Below are 19,800 nucleotides of genomic sequence, written 5' to 3'. Positions count from 1 at the left end.
TCGTCCCCTGTCTAGGTGACATCCTCAGTGCTTGGGAGCCTCCTGTGAAGCGCTTCTGTGGTGTTTCCTCCGGCATTTATAGTGGCCTGTCCCTGCCGCTTCCGGTTGTCAGTTTCAGCTGTCCGCTGTAGTGGCCGGTATATTGGGTCCAGGTCTATGTGTTTGTTGATGGAGTTTGTGGATGAGTGCCATGCTTCTAGGAATTCCCTGGCTGTTCTTTGTTTGGCTTGCCCTATAATGGTAGTGTTGTCCCAGTCAAATTCATGTTGCTTGTCGTCTGCGTGTGTGGCTACTAAGGATAGCTGGTTGTGTCGTTTCGTGGCTAGTTGATGTTCATAGATGCGGATCGTTAGCTGTCTTCCTGTTTGTCCTATATAGTGTTTTGTGCAGTCCTTGCATGGGATTTTGTACACTACATTAGTTTTGCTCATGCTGGATATCGGGTCCTTCGTTCTGGTGAGTTGTTGTCTGAGGGTGGCTGTTGGTTTGTGTGCTGTTATAAGTCCTAGTGGTCGTAGTAGTCTGGCTGTCAGTTCTGAAATGCTCCTGCTGTATGGTAGTGTGGCTAGTCCTTTGGGTTGCGGCATGTCCTCGTTCCATTGTCTTTCTCTTAGGCATCTGTTGATGAAATTACGCGGGTATCCATTTTTGGCGAATACCTTGTACAGGTGTTGACAAAGATATTCATCTACACATTCTATTGCCATGCAGTTTTGGCAGTGGTGAGAAAAACAAAGGCAATGCTTCTTTGATAGCGCTGTAAATAGCAACTTACAAACTTTTCACCCTACTCACGTGAGCATATGTGACAATAACCTAATTCAATCCAATTTTAGTAACAGCTTTACAAGCATACATTTCACAGCAAGTTAGCCTATGTGACAGTGGAAAAGTGTATGCTGTGCTATCAGTTATAGAAAGTTCACTAACACATTAGGACAAGGTGGCTATGAAAAGGGGAGAACCTTAACGTTGATCATGACCTTTCTTTGGAATGTTGCTCATAACTCCAAATAAGTATGTTCAAATCTAGTGCAATGGTTATCACAGCTAAACTTTCTGTAGCATAAGTCACATCCATGATTGATGATTGCCTGGTGAGTCCATTGTTACAAAGTGCCTTTTTGATTGAGCATGATGGTAGTAAGGAGTTGTTCCTATTTAGATATGTAAATTTTAAAAATTACGTAAATAATAAAGAAAATACATTTCATTATGTCTCTCTCTTATCTCGTAACTTGGATTCTGTGTAGATTTCAGAGCAGTGCACATAGTGGAGATATTCTTACAACTAACTTGAGATTGCAGAGTTGTAGCATTCATCAAAGTCTGTGAAGCAACATCTTTTCTGACAGATGTGCTGAATTGAAACACCATAGCTTTGCTAGGTAAAGTGGACGTACTCTGATAATTGAAGGAAAATACAATCTTCAAGTGAAGGAGAACCTATTCTTCCTGCAATTAACAGAAAAGAATGTTGCCACTCAATTTCCTAATGCGAAGCTCTAAATAAACATGGGTTAAGTGAATGAGAAAGTGAACTTAAGTCTATATAGAATGTGTTTTGAACATTTTAGTTGGATGTGATACCATGTTTATGTAATGCTGAATAAATACATCGATCTTTCTGCTGTACAGAGTCTGTAGAAATTTAAAATTACGCAGGATTATAAATGCTAGTAGGTGAACTTTCTGACTTGACTTAAGTACACTTCAGTTTTAAAAAATGTTAAAGTCATTCATGATCAATATTGTCGTAAGGTAAACAGCCAGCAAAATGATTTTATTACTTCCATTAGAATGAACATTTCTTCAAATACAAAGGTTGGATTAGAAATTCTGTGAAACAGGAATTAATATGAATGTAAGAAAGGGAACTGCTCCTTACCAATTCTTCACACTGTGGACGCTGCAATCTTCTCGCTATATCTAGGGCTGTTTCTCCACTCTGGTTTACTATAAGTGAAATAAATCCAATGCACAATACATAAGACAGCAAAACGAAAAATGCAAGTCAATCAATTTTTCTCACACTAGAAAGCAATTTTCTGATATAGCTTTTGGGCTAGATTATAGAAATACATTTTTTTGTTTCAATGATACTCTGAGCAAAAGCATAATAAATCTTTTTAGATGATCCACTAAAAATGCTCACTTGTGGACTTCTATTTATAGACATTTTTCAAAAAACGTGTTTCCTCATGTTATAAGGCACTTCTGGAGTGGTTGGGACTTGACCCCAGTATTCTGGCTCAGAGGTAGGGATACTACCACTGCTCCTTAAGGGCCCTGGACTTCCGATCATATACTGAGATCATGCATGACTTCATCAATTCACTATTTTTTACTAATTTCTGAATTCCCCACATTCGTGGTGGTTGTTGTCTACTTGTCTATAGTCCTTTAAGGTCTGCCTCCAGCTTAGCCAGCATGGTGGTATCAAGCATCAGGATAGTGTACTGATAAAATGAAATTTGTGGAAGCATTTTTAAATGTACATTTATATCAATGATTCCCAATTTGAAGCTTCCATATATATTTAATCTGGATTGTGATCTCATATCTCATCCCTCCCCTCTTGTGATTTTCTTTCTCTCCTCCTTCACCAGTCCTTAGTCTTTGGTTGTGTGTCCAAACCAATCTTTTTCTTGACTATTTTAAGAAATTGGCTCTGTACAATCAGAAGTACTTATTTCCCTTAAAGTATACTTTCTAAAATTTTCAGTTGTTTTAACTCAATCATACCAATTTGGGTAATATAAACTCACAGGAGCTACCAATTTGTCAATTTGCAGCATGTGGACTTTCAGTTGGTTGAAAATGGTGGTTTTCATGGTTCTTACAGACTGATTAAAGTATTCTTAATTCAATTTGTTCACTTTGCAAAATGGATACTGATAACCAGTTAATGAATGAAGATAAATAGGAGATTTTGAATTTATTTTAGGATGGCAAAGAGAATAGGAGCTAGTAGAGTGAATGTATAAAATGAAACGGACAGTTTAGAAATTAATTTAAATTTTTTAACTGATCTAAATTATATTTCATATTTGGTTTTGTAATTTGTTGCTAATAATACTGTAATAAGGCTAGAATGGACACTGAATAGCTTTGCAAAGGAAAAGAGAAGAACTGCTGAAGTTGGAAATCAGAAACAAGAATAGAAATAGAAATTATACAATGAAAAAGGGTCAAAACATTAACTCTGCTTTGTCTCCACAAATGCTGCCAAACCTGCCGAGTCTTTACAGCAATTTCTGTTGATCGAGTAGCTTTGATTTTGCAAACATTTTGCTACACTGCTTGAGCTGAATATTGAATACTAGAACAGGAAGTGTAATTTCCTAGGATCTGCTGGAAGTCTAGGGCAAAAGGAAAATGCAATTCAAAATCACTGACATTACACTCACCTAGATTTAAACTTGGTTTGCCCCGAAGAAGCAATTTTAAACATTCCACTTTATCGAACACGCAGCAGTAATGTACAGCTGTGTTTCCTTTTGCAGTAGGCTTGTCCAGATTGCCACTATATATGAATATAAATGATAAGAAAATACCAACATAAATTTAGATTTCTTATATGAATATGATATATATTGATATATCATAATTCTATTGTTCACTTTTCAGAGTGAATAAATGCCATGGGGATACAGTTTCCTTTCTCTCTTACAATCTCTCACTATACATCATCTCTGATGGAATGCTCAAGGGCCCTACACCCAGAACTGTTCAACATTGAAATTTTTAATAGTGAAGTATAACCTCACTATTCTGGACAGACATATTCTTAAACTTAGTAATTTCGACAGGAAACCTCCTCAACTGAGTATGATTAAGAACAGTTTACTCACCACCACTACATATCAACAATACATATCTATTGGATCTTAGTACACTCTACTTGAATATTTGTGCGAAACATAATAGGGACCAGATATAGCAAAGTCATGTGAAATCCACTGACAATTTTTAATTAAGTGTAAAATGGAGTAGGTAGGCAGAAGGCTAGAAGACCACAGCAAGCTAGGCAACATCAGGTGCCCCCCCGAGTTGACATTTCAGGTGTAACCGTTCTTCAGGACCTGTGGCTTTTTTTGTCCTTAGTAGAGTGTAAGATGGAGAGCAGCATATAACATCCTTAATTAGTTGGAATGAGAAAAAAAGTGTACAGTAACCTCAGGATATAGGAAAATATAACTTCAGAATTTCGGAATGGTTGAAGAAACTGGGGGTGAACTTTACCAGAAATTACTTCATTAATTATGCACCATGTCTCAATGGCATCCCACACATCATCCCTCCTGCTAGAGGTGGAAGAACCTATCATGGCCAGGACTTCCTGGATTTTTAAAAGTCTGGGTACGTAGCTGATCAAAAGCCGCAGCCACACAGATGCCAGCCATATGTTACACTTCATTGTGCACGTAGCGGGAGGGAAACCAAATAAAAATGCTAATCAGCTGACACATCACTACAAATATTAGTGCACATTCGTAAATGTATTGCAACCATCCTTGTAAGGCAACCAGTCCTGGAAGCAAAGCAAGAACATGAGAATCCTCATTAGACTATTAACTGAGGAACTCAGATGATGTTCTGTAGAACCAGGTTTGAATCATGCCACAGTACGTGGTGGAATTTGAATTCAAAATATATCTGTGATTAAAAGTTCACTAATGACAATGAAGCCACTGCAGGTTGTCAAAAAAGAATCTAGACCCACAGCAATGTGGTTCACTTTCAACTGCTGTATGGCCTAGCAAGCCACACAGTCATTATAAGTCTCAAAGAAATGAAATTGGACCCATCACCGGGCATCAATCTCGGCATTGGAATCGAAAATGTATAAACAACCCTGCTGACCCTACAAAGTCCTCCTTACTAACATCTGGGGTTCAGTGCCAAAGTTAGGAGAACTGTCCACAGGCTAGTCAACCAACAGTCTGATATATACTCACAGAATCATAGTTAACAGACAATGTCTCAGACATGACCATCATTATCCCAGGATATATCCCACCGGCAGGACTGGCCTGGTAGAAATGGTGGCACAGTGGTATATTTTTGGGAGGAAGTTGCTTTGGGAGTCCTCAAAATCTCACGGCATCAAACATGGAAAAGGAAATCTCCATATTATTAACATGCACCATCCTCTCTCAGCTGATGACTCTGTGTTCCACCATGTTGAAGAACACTTGGAGAAAAATGGAGGGTGGCAAAGACGGAGAATGTACTGTTGGTGGGAGATTTCAAAGCCCACCACCAAGATTGGCTCAAGAGCAGCACTACTAATTGAGCTGGTCAGATCCTAAAAGACACTGCAGCTAGACTGGTTCTGTGGTTGGTGGTGAAGGAACCAAAAACAAAAGGGAAATGCATACCTGACCTCACCAAGCTGCCTGCCATAGATACATGACAGTATCAATAAGAATGATGGCTGCACAGTCCTTGTGGAGATGAAGTCCCTCATTCAAACTGACAACACATTACATCATGTTGTGGGTACTATCACATGCTAAATGGGACAAACTTTGGATGGATCTAGCAACTTAAGAGTGTGTATCAGGAGCAGAAGCGGAATCATACTCCAATACAATTGACAAACTCATGCCCAGCATAACCCCTACTCAGCATGCAGGTTCAGCTGGCAAATGCAATGTCAGCATTCATTTCAAGAGGGTTAAAATATAACAGGGCAGCACGGTGGCTCAGTGGTTTGCACTGCTGCCTCACAGCACCAGGGACCCGAGTTCGATTCCAGCCTTCATGGTGGCTCAGTGGTTAGCACTGCTGCTGCACAGCACCAGGATCTCCGGTTCGATTCCAGCCTTGGGTGACTGTCTGTGTGGAGTTTGCACATTCTTCCCATGTCTGCGTGGGTTTCCTGTGGGTACTCTGGTTTCCTCACACTGTTCAAAGAGGTGGATGTTAGGTGAATTGGCCAAGCTAAATTGCCATAATGTTCAGGGTTATGTAGGTTAGGTGCATTAGTCAGGTGAAATTAGGGTAATGAGTCTGGGTAGGATACTCTTCGGAGGGGCAGTGTGGACTTGTTGGGCCAAAGGGCCTGTTTCCACACTGCAGGAATTCTAATTCTAATTCTAATAACAGCAGGCATGTAATACTGAGGCTGTTTAATGCTCATGTGAGCAGTTTTGATCGTAGTCACATGTACCTAAGTACAGTGAAAAGCTTTGTTTACAAGTAATACAGACAGATCAGAGTAAGCAAGTACACATGGCTCATAGGGTACTTAGACAGAGTGAGGCGTAGAAGTTACACTGCAGAGATGCGTGAAGCAAGATCAACATTAACAAGATGAACATTATTTGAAGCTAGAGAGTCCATGCATCAGTCTAATAATGGCAAAGAAGAAGCTGTTCTTGAACTGTTCGTTTTGTGTGTTCAGGCTTCTGTATCTTCTGCTTAACAGAAGAGGATATAGGAGAACATTACCAAGATGGGACAGGTTTTTAATGATGTTAACAGCCTTTCTGTGGCAACAAGTAGTACAAATGGTGTCCATGTATGGGAGACTGGCTTCCATGATGGTCTGGGCTGTGCATTCAACCTTCTGTAGTTTCTTACAAAACAGTTGCCATACCATGCTGTTATGTACTCAGATAGTATGCCATCTATGGTGCATCTGTAAAAGTTGGTAAGGGTCCTTACGTATATGCTAAATTTCTTAAGCCACCTGAGGAAGAAGAGGCGTTGTGCTTTCTTGACTGTCGCATCTACGTGGAAAGTCCAGGACAGATTGTCAGTTATCGTCATTCCTACAAATGTGACGCTGTTAACCCTCCCAACCTTTATTTTGGCCTTGTATGTAAGGAAGGACGTGCTGGCCTTGGAAGGGGTCGAGAGGATGTTTACAAGAATGATCCCATGGTTGAAGGGTGCGTCTTATGAAGAGCTGTTGAGGACACAGTCTGTATTCAAGGGAGTTTAGAAGAATGAGGGGAAAATCTTACTGAAACTTACAGGTTACTAAGAGGCCTGCATAGTGTGGACACGGAGAAGATGTTTTCACTAGTGGGAGAGATGAGGACCTAAGGGCACAGCTTCAGATTGAACGGATGACCCTTTAGAACTGAGAAGAAGAGGAATTTTTTCAGCCAGAGAGTGGTGTATCTGTGGAACTCATTGCTGCAGAAGGTTGTAGAGGCCAAGTCACCGAGTATCTTTAAGACTAAAACAGATAGGTTCTTGATGTAAGGGGATCAAAAGTAATTGGAAGAAGAATGGTGTTGAGGAACATATTAGCCATGATCAAATAGCAGAACAGACGCAAGGGGCAAAATTGCCTAATTCTGCTCCAGTATCTTATGGTCTAATGCCAGGTGCAGCATCAGACATATCTAAAAATGATGTGCTAACCTAGTAAAGCTACAAACAGGACTACTTGTGTTCCAAACAGTTTAAAGCAGCAAGTGGTAGACAGAGCTAAGCGAGCCCATAACCAATGGATCAGATCTAAGCTCTGCAATTGTGCCATATCCAGTCAGTGGATGGTGGTGAATGATCAAACAACTTACTGGAGGAGATGGCTCCACAAATAGACCTATGCTCAATGATAGGAAAACCCAACACATCAATGCAAAAGATAAAGCTGAAGTATTCACAAGAATCTTCAGCCACCGGTGATGAGTGAGTCATCAAAGGCCTCTTCCAGTAGTCCCTCAGTATACGGATATCAGTCTTCAGCTAATTCAATTCACTTCACATTGATTTCAAGAAACGGTTGGAGACACCGGATACTGTAAAGGCGATGAACCCTGACAACATTCCAGCAACAGGACTGAAGACTTGTGTCCCAGAACTTGCTGTTCATCTAGACAAGCTGTTCCACTACGGCTACAACATGGCATCTATCTAAGAATGTAGAAAATTGCTCAGGTATGTCCTATACACAAAAAGTATGACAAATCCAATCACCAATTACCATTCCGTAGTCTATTCTGGTTCATCAGTCAAATGAAGGAAGAGATCATCAATGGTGTTGTCAAGAAGCAGCTGTTCAGAAACAAATTGCTCAAGGATGCCCAGTTTGGGTTTCACCAGGGCCTCCCACCTCCTGACCTCATTACATACTTGGTTCAAGAGAGCTGAATTTCAGAGGTGAGGTCAGAGTGTCAGCTCCTGACTGAGTGTAGCAACAAGGAGCTCTAGCAAAACTGGATCTAATGAGATTTGAGGGAAAACTCTCCATTAGTTGGAGTCATACCTGGCACACAGGATGATGGCTGCAGTTGTTGAAGGTCAGTCAACTCAACTCCAGGAACATCCTTGCAGAGTTCCTCAGGGTAGTGTTCTAGGTCCAACCATTTTCAACTGTTTCATCAATGACCTTCCCTCCATCATAAAATTAGAAGTGGGATGTTCAGCAATGATTGCACAATGCTCAGCACCATTCACGATTCCTCAGATACTGCTGCAGTCCATGTCAAAATGCAGCAAAACCTGGGCAATATCCAGGCTTCAGCTGACAAATTGCAAGTAACATTCATACTATATAAATGCTGGGTAATGATCATCTTCAATAAGAAACATTCTACCCACACTTGATATTCAATGACCTTACTATCATTGAATCCTCCACTATCAACATTTTTGTGGTTACCACTGACCAGAAATCCAACAGGACTTCCCATAAAAATACAGTGGCCTTAAGAGCAGACCAGAGGCTCAAACATTGTGGCAAGTGACCTCCTGCCTTCCTAAGCCTGTCCACCATCTACAAAAAACAAGTCACAAGTGTGGTGAAATATTCCCCACGTGCTTGGATAGATGAAAAGCTAACAACACCCAAGAAACATGACACTATGCAGCCCCCTTGACGAGCACCACATTCACAAACATCTAATCCCTCCACCATTGACGCTCAGCAACAGGAGTGTGTATTATCTACCAAGATGCACTGCAGAATTCGCCCAAAATCTTGAGACAACACTTTCCAATCACGACTACATCCGTTTAGAAGGGCAAGGGCAGCAGGTTCATGGGAATACCACCAGCTGCAAGCTCCCTCCAAACCATTTACCATCCACGCTTGTAAATATCTTGCTCTTCTTTCACTGTTATTGAGTCAAAATCCTGGAATTCCCTCAGCCAACAGCTTTGTGGGTCTACCTGCAGTACATGGACTGCAGCAATTCAATAAGGCAGCTCACCACCATTTTCTCAAGGGCAGCTAGGGACAGCAATAAATGCTAACCCAGCCAGCAACACAAGTGTCCCTCAAATAAATTTTAAAAGAGGTGTAGACTTCTAAGTTGTGGCATTAATAATCACAGATGACTTGTATCTTGATGGAATGAATGCATTTCTGTTCATGAAGTCAGCCATATTACGATATGGTGCTCCCAATGTGACAAACATACCATTTCATAAATTCATACAAAGAGTCAGAGATATACAGCATGGAAACAGACCCTTCGGTCCATGCTGACCAGACATCCCAACCCAATCTAGTCCCACCTGCCAGCACCCGGCCCATATCCCTCCAAACTCGGCCTTTTCATATACCCATCCAAATGCCTTTTAATTGCTGCAATTGTACCAGCCTCCACCACTTCCTCTGGCAGCTCATTCTATACACGTACCGCCTTCAGTGTGAAAAAGTTGTCCTGTAGGTCTCTTTTATATCTTTCCCCTCTCACCCTAAACCTATGCCCTCTAGTTCTGGACTCCCCGACCCCAGGGAAAAGACTTTGTCTATTTAACCTATCCATGCCCCTCATAATTTGGTAAACCTCTGTAAGGTCATCCCTTAGCCTCCGACGCTCCAGGGAAAACAGCCCTAGCCTGTTCAGCCTCTCCATACTATACTAATACCTACACTGGTCCCATTTTCCCACAGTAGGCCATAGCCTTGAATGTTGTGACTCAAGTTACTCAAATACCCTCCCACATCCCCACCATCCTCTGAAAACGTCTTTCCTCAAGTCTCCTCTAAACCTCCTCCTTTTCAATTTCACATTCTTCCCCTTCATTATTCTCCCACCAACTAAGGGGAACGGCTGCTTTCTATTTATCCTATCAGTGATGCTCAGAATTTTATACACGTCTATTAGATTCTCCCTCAACTTTCTCTACTCCAAAGAAAACAACCTGAGCTTATCGAGCCTCTCTTCATAGCTGAAATGCTTCATTCCAGGCAACATCATGGTGAATCTTCTTTGCACTCCTCCAGTATAACTGCATTCTTCCTGAGCAGTACTGCATATATTATTCCGCTGTGGCTTAATCAAAGTTCTATACAGCTCCAAAATGACCTCTCTGCTCTTGTAATATATGGCACAACTGATAAATACAATGCCTTTACTTAACTACCCAATTAACCTGCCCTGCCACCTTCTGCAATCTGTGGACAAGCACCCCAAGATCCAAAGAGCATCACCTCGCAATGATCAGCGTTAATTCCATCTGCCACTGACCTGCCCATTGGTCAATCTGCTGATATCGTCCTGTAACTTAACAACTTCCTCGTTACCGTCACTCACTCAGCCAAACTTTGCCATGACATCCTGCAGCTGGGAGAAGCCAGCTATGTTGCTAAAACATACTGCCCAGCAGCAGCATTAACTCTAACTCTGTAATGGGAAGACGAGATGAAGTGCTGTAACCGGGCATAAATTGCATCGGTAACAGCCTTAATACATTTGTGGGTTGAGGACTGTGTGATCAACCCTGTTGACTGTCATTAAGTTAACCTCCAGGACTGACCCTGGCTCACTCTCTTGACCAATTTCAAACGACATCCCTGACTGTTGACTGGCCAGACTTCCAAATAATCACTCTGCAGCTCCTAACTGATTTATCCTAACTCTTCTAAAAACCACCAACTGTAACTTCCCCTCTAAGCGACACACCACCATGAGTTCGCACAATATTTCACTTCTGGGTCAAAATTCTAGAACTCCTTGCCTAATAGCATTCTGGCTATACAGATATCACAAGGACTACAGCAATTCAAGAAGGCAGCTCACCACTCTCTTCTCAAAGGTAATAGGCATGGGCCAAGCTGCCCACATCCCATGAACAAATATAAATAAAAATCACAAAGTTGGTATACTATATGCACTGCCAAAGCTTGCAAATAAAACTATTATGATCAAGATGAGTTAAAAGAAGATATTGGATATTAATAGTAAACACTTGCATTTGCCATTGAGTGATTGCTTACCTATTCTGTACAAGAAAGTCAACCAGGTGGAGAGAGGTTCGGTCAGCAGTTCGAACAGCTAGGTGAAGGACTGTTTCCCCTGGCTCCTGTTTGTTAAATAAACAACCGAATTAACTGCACGTACAAAAATTATGACAATTTATCACATCACCAAAAATTATGACTTCTGATACTACCAATATATATAAAACATGTTAGTATGGTGACACTGCTTGACAATGACTGAGAAAGCAAAACTGCATTTTTACCTATATTTCTGGGGTATTTCACCTACGTTTTTAATATCAACCTATTTCAAAAGCTAGACTGAATAACCGAGACGTTACCAGATCAGAGGTACCTACAAGGATTATGTCTGGAAACTTTGGAAATTATAGAGGACCCAGAAAACAAGAAATAATACGTGGACTTAAGATTCAGTTCATAAAGGATCAGGATATAACGGACCAGGAGAAAGCCAAAAAGAGTTGTAATGCTCCAAAGAAGGGCAAAGCAAGCAGTGAACAAGTGAAACATAATTATGGTAGGGAAGAGGAGTGGAGAGGCAATTTTCTATTTTATTAGTTCCTGAACAACAAGTACTTCACTTACTTCCTGAAACTCTCAAAAATGGTAGCAATACTTGCTGCAATTTAACCACAACATATGCTTAAGTTACATTAGTCTGGGACTTGCAGGGATAAAAATGTACTTGTCAAGTCTCCAGACAGGCAAACTGAAATAGCTGGAAAAATGATCAACAACTCCGAACTTTTCAATAAAGAGGCCTCAACCAGTAAAGTTTATAACAAGGCTAACTTAGATTTAGAAGTCAATGAGATGGGTAAATTTGATCATGCTGCTTCAAAAGTATTATTATGTCGTTCTGACAATGTGAAATTTATCTGTGGTATGACAATTAAAGAATAAGATGTCAGCAAGAGGGAGGTGAATCTGTGGAACTCATTGCTGCAGAAGTCTAGGGAGGCCAAGTCATTGAGAGGCTTTCACACTGTGTGTGTCATGGAAGTGGGGTCAATTGAGGCTTTCGAAAGGGAGAAATTACTTAAAATTGAAAATTTACAGAATTCTGGGGAAAAGGGAGTAGCACTAGGTAAACTTTCTCCCACTTTATTAGAGAAATATACCCAAGTATAGTATGCCTGTCAGCCTCCCAGCATGATTATATAATTGTGCCTGTCCTTCATAGGCCAGCACAGACACAATAGGAATAACGGCCTCCTCTGTGCTGAAAACATTTCGGATTCATGGAACTTATTCTGTGAAACATCATTAAGCATCTGTAGTAACAATGGCTAAAAATAATAAATATTCATATGGATACAGTGAAAACCATATCATGGACACCTATGGGACTGGTATCATTTATCCATTTTGCAGGTGTCCTTTGTTATGACCAGTACCTGATTAGCTGTTTCAAAGAAAAAAAATCACTTTTCATTTGCCCCAGAGTTTAGCTCTATTAATTTTATATTAGTGGTGTGGATCAATGTAACTGTGTTAAATGGAGCGAGTTTGCCCTGAGGCACATTGTGTCATAGCTTGCTGGAGCATTTTTGTCAGTCATAATTGGGTCAGTAAACTAGTAATGACATGACTTAATGGCCAAGATATGTCTCTCAGTCAAGATCAACAAAAGGACCATAAAGGTGATGAGCCTCACCTTAGCAACGTGGACATTTTTTAAAATAAAATGTTCTGCCATTCTTGGCAGTTTCTTCTTGCCATCTTTGCCACTCAGGGCACACAGTTAGTGAGAGAAAGCGATTACACACAGTTAACACACTAACATTCCCCTCCGCTACAAAGCCAACCTAATTCTATATGTCTTATTTCAGAACTTGTATTTCTCCTTTTCCCTCTCAATGCCTCTGCTTAACTTGACCATTAGACCCACATCACACTTCCTCAATCCTATTACACTAAACTGTTGGTCACCCAACTTCCCCAAACTGATATTGTAAATAGTTCTCTCTCTTCAGCTGTTGTCCCTCTTTCCCTGACATCTGTTATTACCATATTCCTCAATAGAAAAATCCATGAAACCTCCATCCTTGCAAACAGCCATTCCATTTCCAACACCCCTTTTCTCTTGCGTCTCAAATGCTTTCACACCTTTCATAGAACTCCATGTTTGAATCTCTCCGATCAGGTTTCCTCCCATGCCACAATACCAAAATAACTATGCTGTGGTTCTGTTCGCTGAGCTGGAAGTTTTTGTTGCAAACGTTTCGTCCCCTGTCTAGGTGACATCCTCAGTGCTTGGGAGCCTCCTGTGAAGCACTTCTGTGGTGTTTCCTCCGGCATTTATAGTGGCCTGTCCCTGCCGCTTCCAGTTGTCAGTTTCAGCTGTCCGCTGTAGTGGCCGGTATATTGGGTCCAGGTCGATGTGTTTGTTGATGGAGTTTGTGGATGAGTGCCATGCTTCTAGGAATTCCCTGGCTGTTCTTTGTTTGGCTTGCCCTATAATGGTAGTGTTGACACTACCATTATAGTAGTGACAACACTACCATTACCACAGCCAGGGAATTCCTAGAAGCATGGCACTCATCCACAAACTCCATCAACAAACACATCGACCTGGACCCAATATACCGGCCACTACAGCGGACAGCTGAAACTGACAACCGGAAGCGGCAGGGACAGGCCACTATAAATGCCGGAGGAAACACCACAGAAGCGCTTCACAGGAGGCTCCCAAGCACTGAGGATGTCACCTAGACAGGGGACGAAACGTTTGCAACAAAAACTTCCAGCTCGGCGAACAGAATCACAGCAACGAGCACCCGAGCTACAAATCTTCTCACAAACTTTGAACAAAATAATTATAATCCAAGTCAAAAATAACATATTATGTCACAAAGATAAACTTCTCTTGTCATCCTTCATGACCTGTATGCAGCCTTTGACATGGTCTGGTTTGAGAACCATTAACAGTTATTTGCTCCCGCTGCATCTCTATGCCAAAGATTTAAGTCATGTTTCTCATCTATCGTTATTTGTATATGTGCAATTGTAAACCATATTCGTTTTACGACCAGCCATATGGCCTGCGGAGTTTTCCTGGACTTGCAATTTCCTACATATTTGCTTACTGGGATATTCCATTTGCTTTTACCTTCGCAAACAAAGCACTCTGGGGTAATGATAGATTTTAGATTGAAATGACAATCCAGGTGAAAAGTCAAACTTTAAAAATGTTAAGTTTATTCATCAAAATCATATCATTTGTATGTCATATTTTCACTTCATATACAGAACTGTAAAGTATAATCTTAGGCAGTTAAAATAGTTATTAGTTCTCACCTGTCCAAGATCTGATAGTGACTCCATTAGTTCAACTCCCTCTGCATAGACTTGAATTAGTGCAAGTAAATCCCTGGACTTCACAGAATCCAATAACTGATTCATTTTAGCTAAGGAAGAGGTGCACAACCTTTTGGCAAATTTATGATCTACATATTTTGCATGTATGTATTCTTTACGTGCAGTCCTGTTAAAAAGACAACAAACTATGCTGTTGCAAAACATATCGTAGTTATCTGGCAAATAAAGATGCAAAGGAGAAGTAGAACATCTAATTATATATATAATATATAATTTATATATTTGGTGGTGTTACCTGAATATACTCATGCTTATAATTAGTCTATTAACCTTTTTAATTATATGGCACTTTTTATAAACTTCTACTAAATATAGTAAATATTTTACAATGTTGCAACAATTTGTATTAACTAATGTGAATTAAAGTAAAGGTCTTACTCGATTGCAAGTTAGTAAAACAAATGAGATTTTTGAAAATTCATAGTCAAGTCAATGAGCTAGGATGCTACTGCGTGAACATTTTGTGCTCTTTTTCTGTTTTCAATTGCTTTGATGGAGAATGTTGGCATTAAAGAAAAAACACATTTCAACATTGATGGTATTCCCATGACATTCTTTTGTTTTGCTACTTCATTAAAACAGTTAGCCAATTTAAAAACAAAACTCCTGCCTCAGAAGTATAACAGAGGAAAGCTTAATTTACTGTGACCAATAAAATATTAAACTTAATGCCAGTTGTAAAGTTTTCTTTCTTCCCATCCAAAAGAATGTCAATGCTGGCAAATTTCAAGGAGCTTTTGTCAATGTCTTTCATTCAATATAACTGCTTAAACTTTGTTAAACCTTAAATTCTTTTAAGTGCAACTCAACATTGCAAAGCTTGCAAAGATAAGCACGTTCTCATTTTAAACTAAACTTGAAGCATCAGTATACCTGACATTCAGATATGACAAAATTGTGACTAATAGGATATGCCAGATGTGAGATTTTTAGATCTCTTCTTACCCCTTAGAGCAGGCAGACGGGACCATTCTTTCATCACTTAGGCTTAGATTGAAATCCAGGTAGCAGAGGTGGCATAGTAGTATCTAATAAGACCACCAATTTTTATGCTGGGTACAATGCAAGTCAATTAACCATAAAGCTGCTTCTATAAAGTGCACTGCTAAAAGTAAGTTTAACTCTTCAAATGCAACGCCCAAAGCTAGGCAAAGGATGTTTAATCAGGATCATGAGAGGAGAAGAGAATACTCAGGAAGAGGAGGTACCTAAAGCAAGGAAGCAAATGGGGTTAAAACACATCTTTTCATACTCATTTTGTGTAGTTCTACTGATGTATATCATAGTGAATATAATTTCTGAGAATTTTAAATTTTTTTCCTACATTTTGCTTCTCTTATTCTTGCTCATCTTCTGCTTTGTTTGTTTCTTCTCTTGGCCAAGAATTGATGGATGGCATGTTGTAGTAGAGGTGGGAAGTATTTCCTACACACTTAAGAATAGTTTTATGAAAGCCAGTTTCCCAGTACTAAGTTGGGAGTCCAATATTTGATTTTTAAGTTGCTATAGAGAAACTACTAGAACTGCTTTATAAGTAAAACTAGTGACAAGGAAGAAAATGCACATAACTATGATCAAAATAACATATGTTTGAAAGCGAAGAGAGACAAGTGGACACTGGATTCCACAAGCTGAGTGGATATGTCCACAGTCTTTGAATAATCCTTTCTGAAGGATTTTACCAGCACTCTAGATTTGGTCAGGAGGCAGCAAAGTCCAGTGCTGAGGAAGGGTCACTAGACTCGAAACATTAACTCTGCTTTCTCTCTACAGATGTTATCAGATCTGCTGAATTCTGCAATTTCTCTCCTTCTAATTTTATTTTGTCAGCAAGCTTGGAAATATTACATTTGATTCCCTCATCCAAATTTCTGATATATACTGTGAATAGCTGGGACACAAGGAGTGATTCTTTCTGTACCCCAGTGGTCATCACCTTCCATTCTGAAAAAGACCTATTTACTCCAATTTCTGTTTCTTGTCTTCTAACCAATTCTCAATCCATGCTTGTATTTTAACACCCTATTCCTGTAATTTAGTTTTCCATGTTAGCTTATGTGGGAATTTATCAGAAATGTTCTGAAAGTCTAAATACACACATCCACTGGTTCTCCAGTTTCTACTCTATTAGTTACTTTCTCAATAAACTCTAGTCAGTTTGTCAAAGGTTTCCCTTTCACAATTCAAGTTTGACCTTTTATAATCTCACTGATATTTTCTAAGTCCCCTTTATAACAGACACCAGCATTTTCTAATGACTTATGTTGGGCTAACTGGTCTGCAGTTTCCTGCTTTCTCTTTCTCTCCTTTTTTAAAATAGTGGCATATACATTTGCCATCTTCCCACTTACCGAGACTGTTCCACACTCTACAGAATTTTGGAAGATGATAACCTACCCATCTTTATAAATCTTTTCTGCATTCTCTTCAATTTAACAATACTCTTCCTATTGTAGGGCAACCAGAACTATACAAAATACTCCAAAAGGCCTCACCAATCTCCTGTACAACCGCAACATGACGTTCCAACTCCTAAACCTAATGGTCTGAGCAATGAAGAGGTCAAACAATAGTAAATATGTGCGAGGGACCTTACCTTACTCCTTGTATTTGAAATATTACTTAATTTAAAGACCAAAGCAGCTTCTTAACAATTAGTCAATTCACAACTTTCCTGCGATATCAATTTTGGATTTCTTTTCATACTCAGCCAAGCAGCTGGGTATGGTCTGATTTGACTTTGCTCTGCTGTTGCTCTTGCTGACTACGGTAAGGTATCTTATTTCAACTGGTACTTAGAGGAGAAGTTGCTCTTCCTTCTCCACTTACTCAGACAATAGTATTTGTTAATGATATCAAATACTACGGAAATCATTTTGATTTGATGGCAATTGAACTAAAACTAATTCTGGGACATGGAAAGCAGTTGAAGAAAAAAAACAAACTTAACATAAACAATGAATAAATCTGTGTTTCGGTTCACTTTCTCTATTATTCCTAAATCACTTCTTTCAATTTTACTTACATGTCACTATGTGGAATTGGCTTTGGTGATGGTTGTGGTAGATTGGCTTCTAGAATTTCATTGAAACTGATATTTCCTACATTCTTGGCCAGCTGGAAGCAACATAATTTATTTATTTCATTTATTCGGAATCACACAGAATACATATCATGGCATCAGTTAATTATTGATTAAAAGATAACAAATAACGTTTCATTGACAGCGTTTTGAAAGCCTTCTTTTCTTGCCACATGCTGTTCTAGAATCTGTTGGTTTCGTATAAACCAGGGATACATCAAGGCATTCAACTATCTTTACCATGACTTCATTTATTTAACATTCCCAAAACAAAAGCCATGACACTTTCAGAAACTGTAGCAGACAAATAAGTGTAATAGCGTAATATAGCCTGAAGTATTTACATTTTCAATCTCTTGCATAAACAAAATATTTCAGGCAATCATCGTTCACATTTACCCACCTCATAAAAATATCATTATTCAGATATAGCATATTTATTATTTATTAATATATAGTTCCACTGCATCACGATCTTGAAAATCTATTCTGTTACAAGTAATTGAATTAGGAGATGATTAAGTTATAAGGATGCAGAGATAGGAATTTTATAGGAAGCAAATTTGAAATGAGTTAGTAAAGAAGAGACATTTCCAGCAGGGTTTAAATCCTTCATGTATATGTATGAAATTTGTACTGTTTTACATCTAAATTCTAAAAACACCTGCTGTAAACAACTTAGGGTTAAGTTATACATGTTTTATTCTGCATATTCAATGACTATAACTATGAAACATTATATAACATGTTTAACTCTCAAAGTAGCTGACTGTCTTCAATGGAATTAGTCTTGCATCTTGTAACAGATTAAAAATATGTTGAGAATTTTGTAAGATAGTTATAGATTAGCATTGTCCCAATTCACCTCTAGTTATGCAAAAGATTAGACCAATGTAAAGTAACTTCCTCTCACTTTCTTCAAATTAAAATGACATTTATGGCAGATTTTAATTGTCTTAACAGATATTAAACAATATCGGTCCACTTGGCCCATCTAGTCAATAGAAGATGATACTCCACAAATCCAAAAATAATTTTAATTACATTTTTTCACCATTTCAATATCCCTTCAAGCTTCCTCTTGGATAATGTTGTTAAAAATGGCAAACAGAAGTCTTAATTTAATAGTGAGAGATGTAGCATATTAAAGTCACAAGGAAATAATGACTCTATAAAAACCTTAATGAGACCTCACTTAGAATAATGTGTGCAGCATTTAGAACTATAAGATGGATATTGAGACAGTGTAACAGAATCATTATGATTCTCACCCTAACTGTGTACCTTTCAATCTTCTCTAGTGATCTCCTTAGTGATATTTGTAGAAAGTTTTCTAAAATTGCATGTTTATTGCATCTACATAAACAACCCAAACTTATATAGTGCCTTTAATATAATAGAAGTGGAAGTTCTCATTAATTCATAGATTTCCATTGCCAGTTGTCTGGTGGTAAGGATAAAGTTGGCATTGTCCCAGTGGACCATAGGGCTGCTGTCTTTCATTACAGAAATAACTGGTGCTGAGTTTAACCTGAAGGTCACCATGCCTCAGGAGAATCCCCTCAGGGAGGAGATTGAGAAGGCTGGATCTTTCTGGTAACCTCAGTTGGTGTGGAAATTGAATCCATTCTGTTGGCATCACTGCAAAGCAGCTATTCAGCCAATTGAGCTAACAACAAATGTGGCTCATCCAGGATCTCTCAAATCTCAACCTAACAAACAAGTTGAAGGTTGAGTTAACAACTTTAGGGGTCCACTGAATCAAAAGTCCAGAGCAGCAACAAGGTCACAGAAAATCTACCTTCAAGCCTGTTTATTATGTCTCTTGCTGGAGAGCCTTTATAATATCAGGTGAAGAAGACTATTAACTCTTCCTCCATTTACAAGGCACCAAATTCCAATGCCAGTATCTGCAGGGATATTCCTAGCTGGAGTAAACCAAGAACTGATGTGTCAAATCGGCACAGATATTCTGAAACTGTGGCCTGTTATTTAGTGCTCTGCTATTGACTGCATTGTGCCTCCAATTCCACAGACATAAATCACTGAATTCAGAAAGAGCTTCAACATTTCAGATCCCCGGAACTGTTAGAAACCCATTTAAAGTTCTGATTTGGAGATGCCAGTGTTGGACTGGGGT

General features: G+C 39.3%; 1 protein-coding gene across 1 annotated transcript in view; it reads right to left on the bottom strand.

The window, feature by feature from the left end:
• Positions 1–19,800, bottom strand: part of LOC122549488 (arf-GAP with SH3 domain, ANK repeat and PH domain-containing protein 1-like) — a 363,467-nt gene that overhangs the window by 60,250 nt on the left and 283,417 nt on the right. Inside the window, exons 19-23 of the mRNA XM_043689348.1 lie at positions 17,604–17,734; positions 14,498–14,684; positions 11,192–11,277; positions 3,411–3,526; positions 1,889–1,956 (exon numbers count right to left, since the gene is read on the bottom strand). Coding sequence (XP_043545283.1) covers positions 1,889–1,956; positions 3,411–3,526; positions 11,192–11,277; positions 14,498–14,684; positions 17,604–17,734 — 588 coding nt within the window. The remainder of the gene's footprint in view (positions 1–1,888; positions 1,957–3,410; positions 3,527–11,191; positions 11,278–14,497; positions 14,685–17,603; positions 17,735–19,800) is intronic.

The sequence above is a fragment of the Chiloscyllium plagiosum genome, chromosome 4 (assembly GCF_004010195.1).
Source record: "Chiloscyllium plagiosum isolate BGI_BamShark_2017 chromosome 4, ASM401019v2, whole genome shotgun sequence".
NCBI classification, from domain to species: domain Eukaryota; kingdom Metazoa; phylum Chordata; class Chondrichthyes; order Orectolobiformes; family Hemiscylliidae; genus Chiloscyllium; species Chiloscyllium plagiosum.
This window is presented reverse-complemented; position numbering and strand designations above follow the sequence as displayed.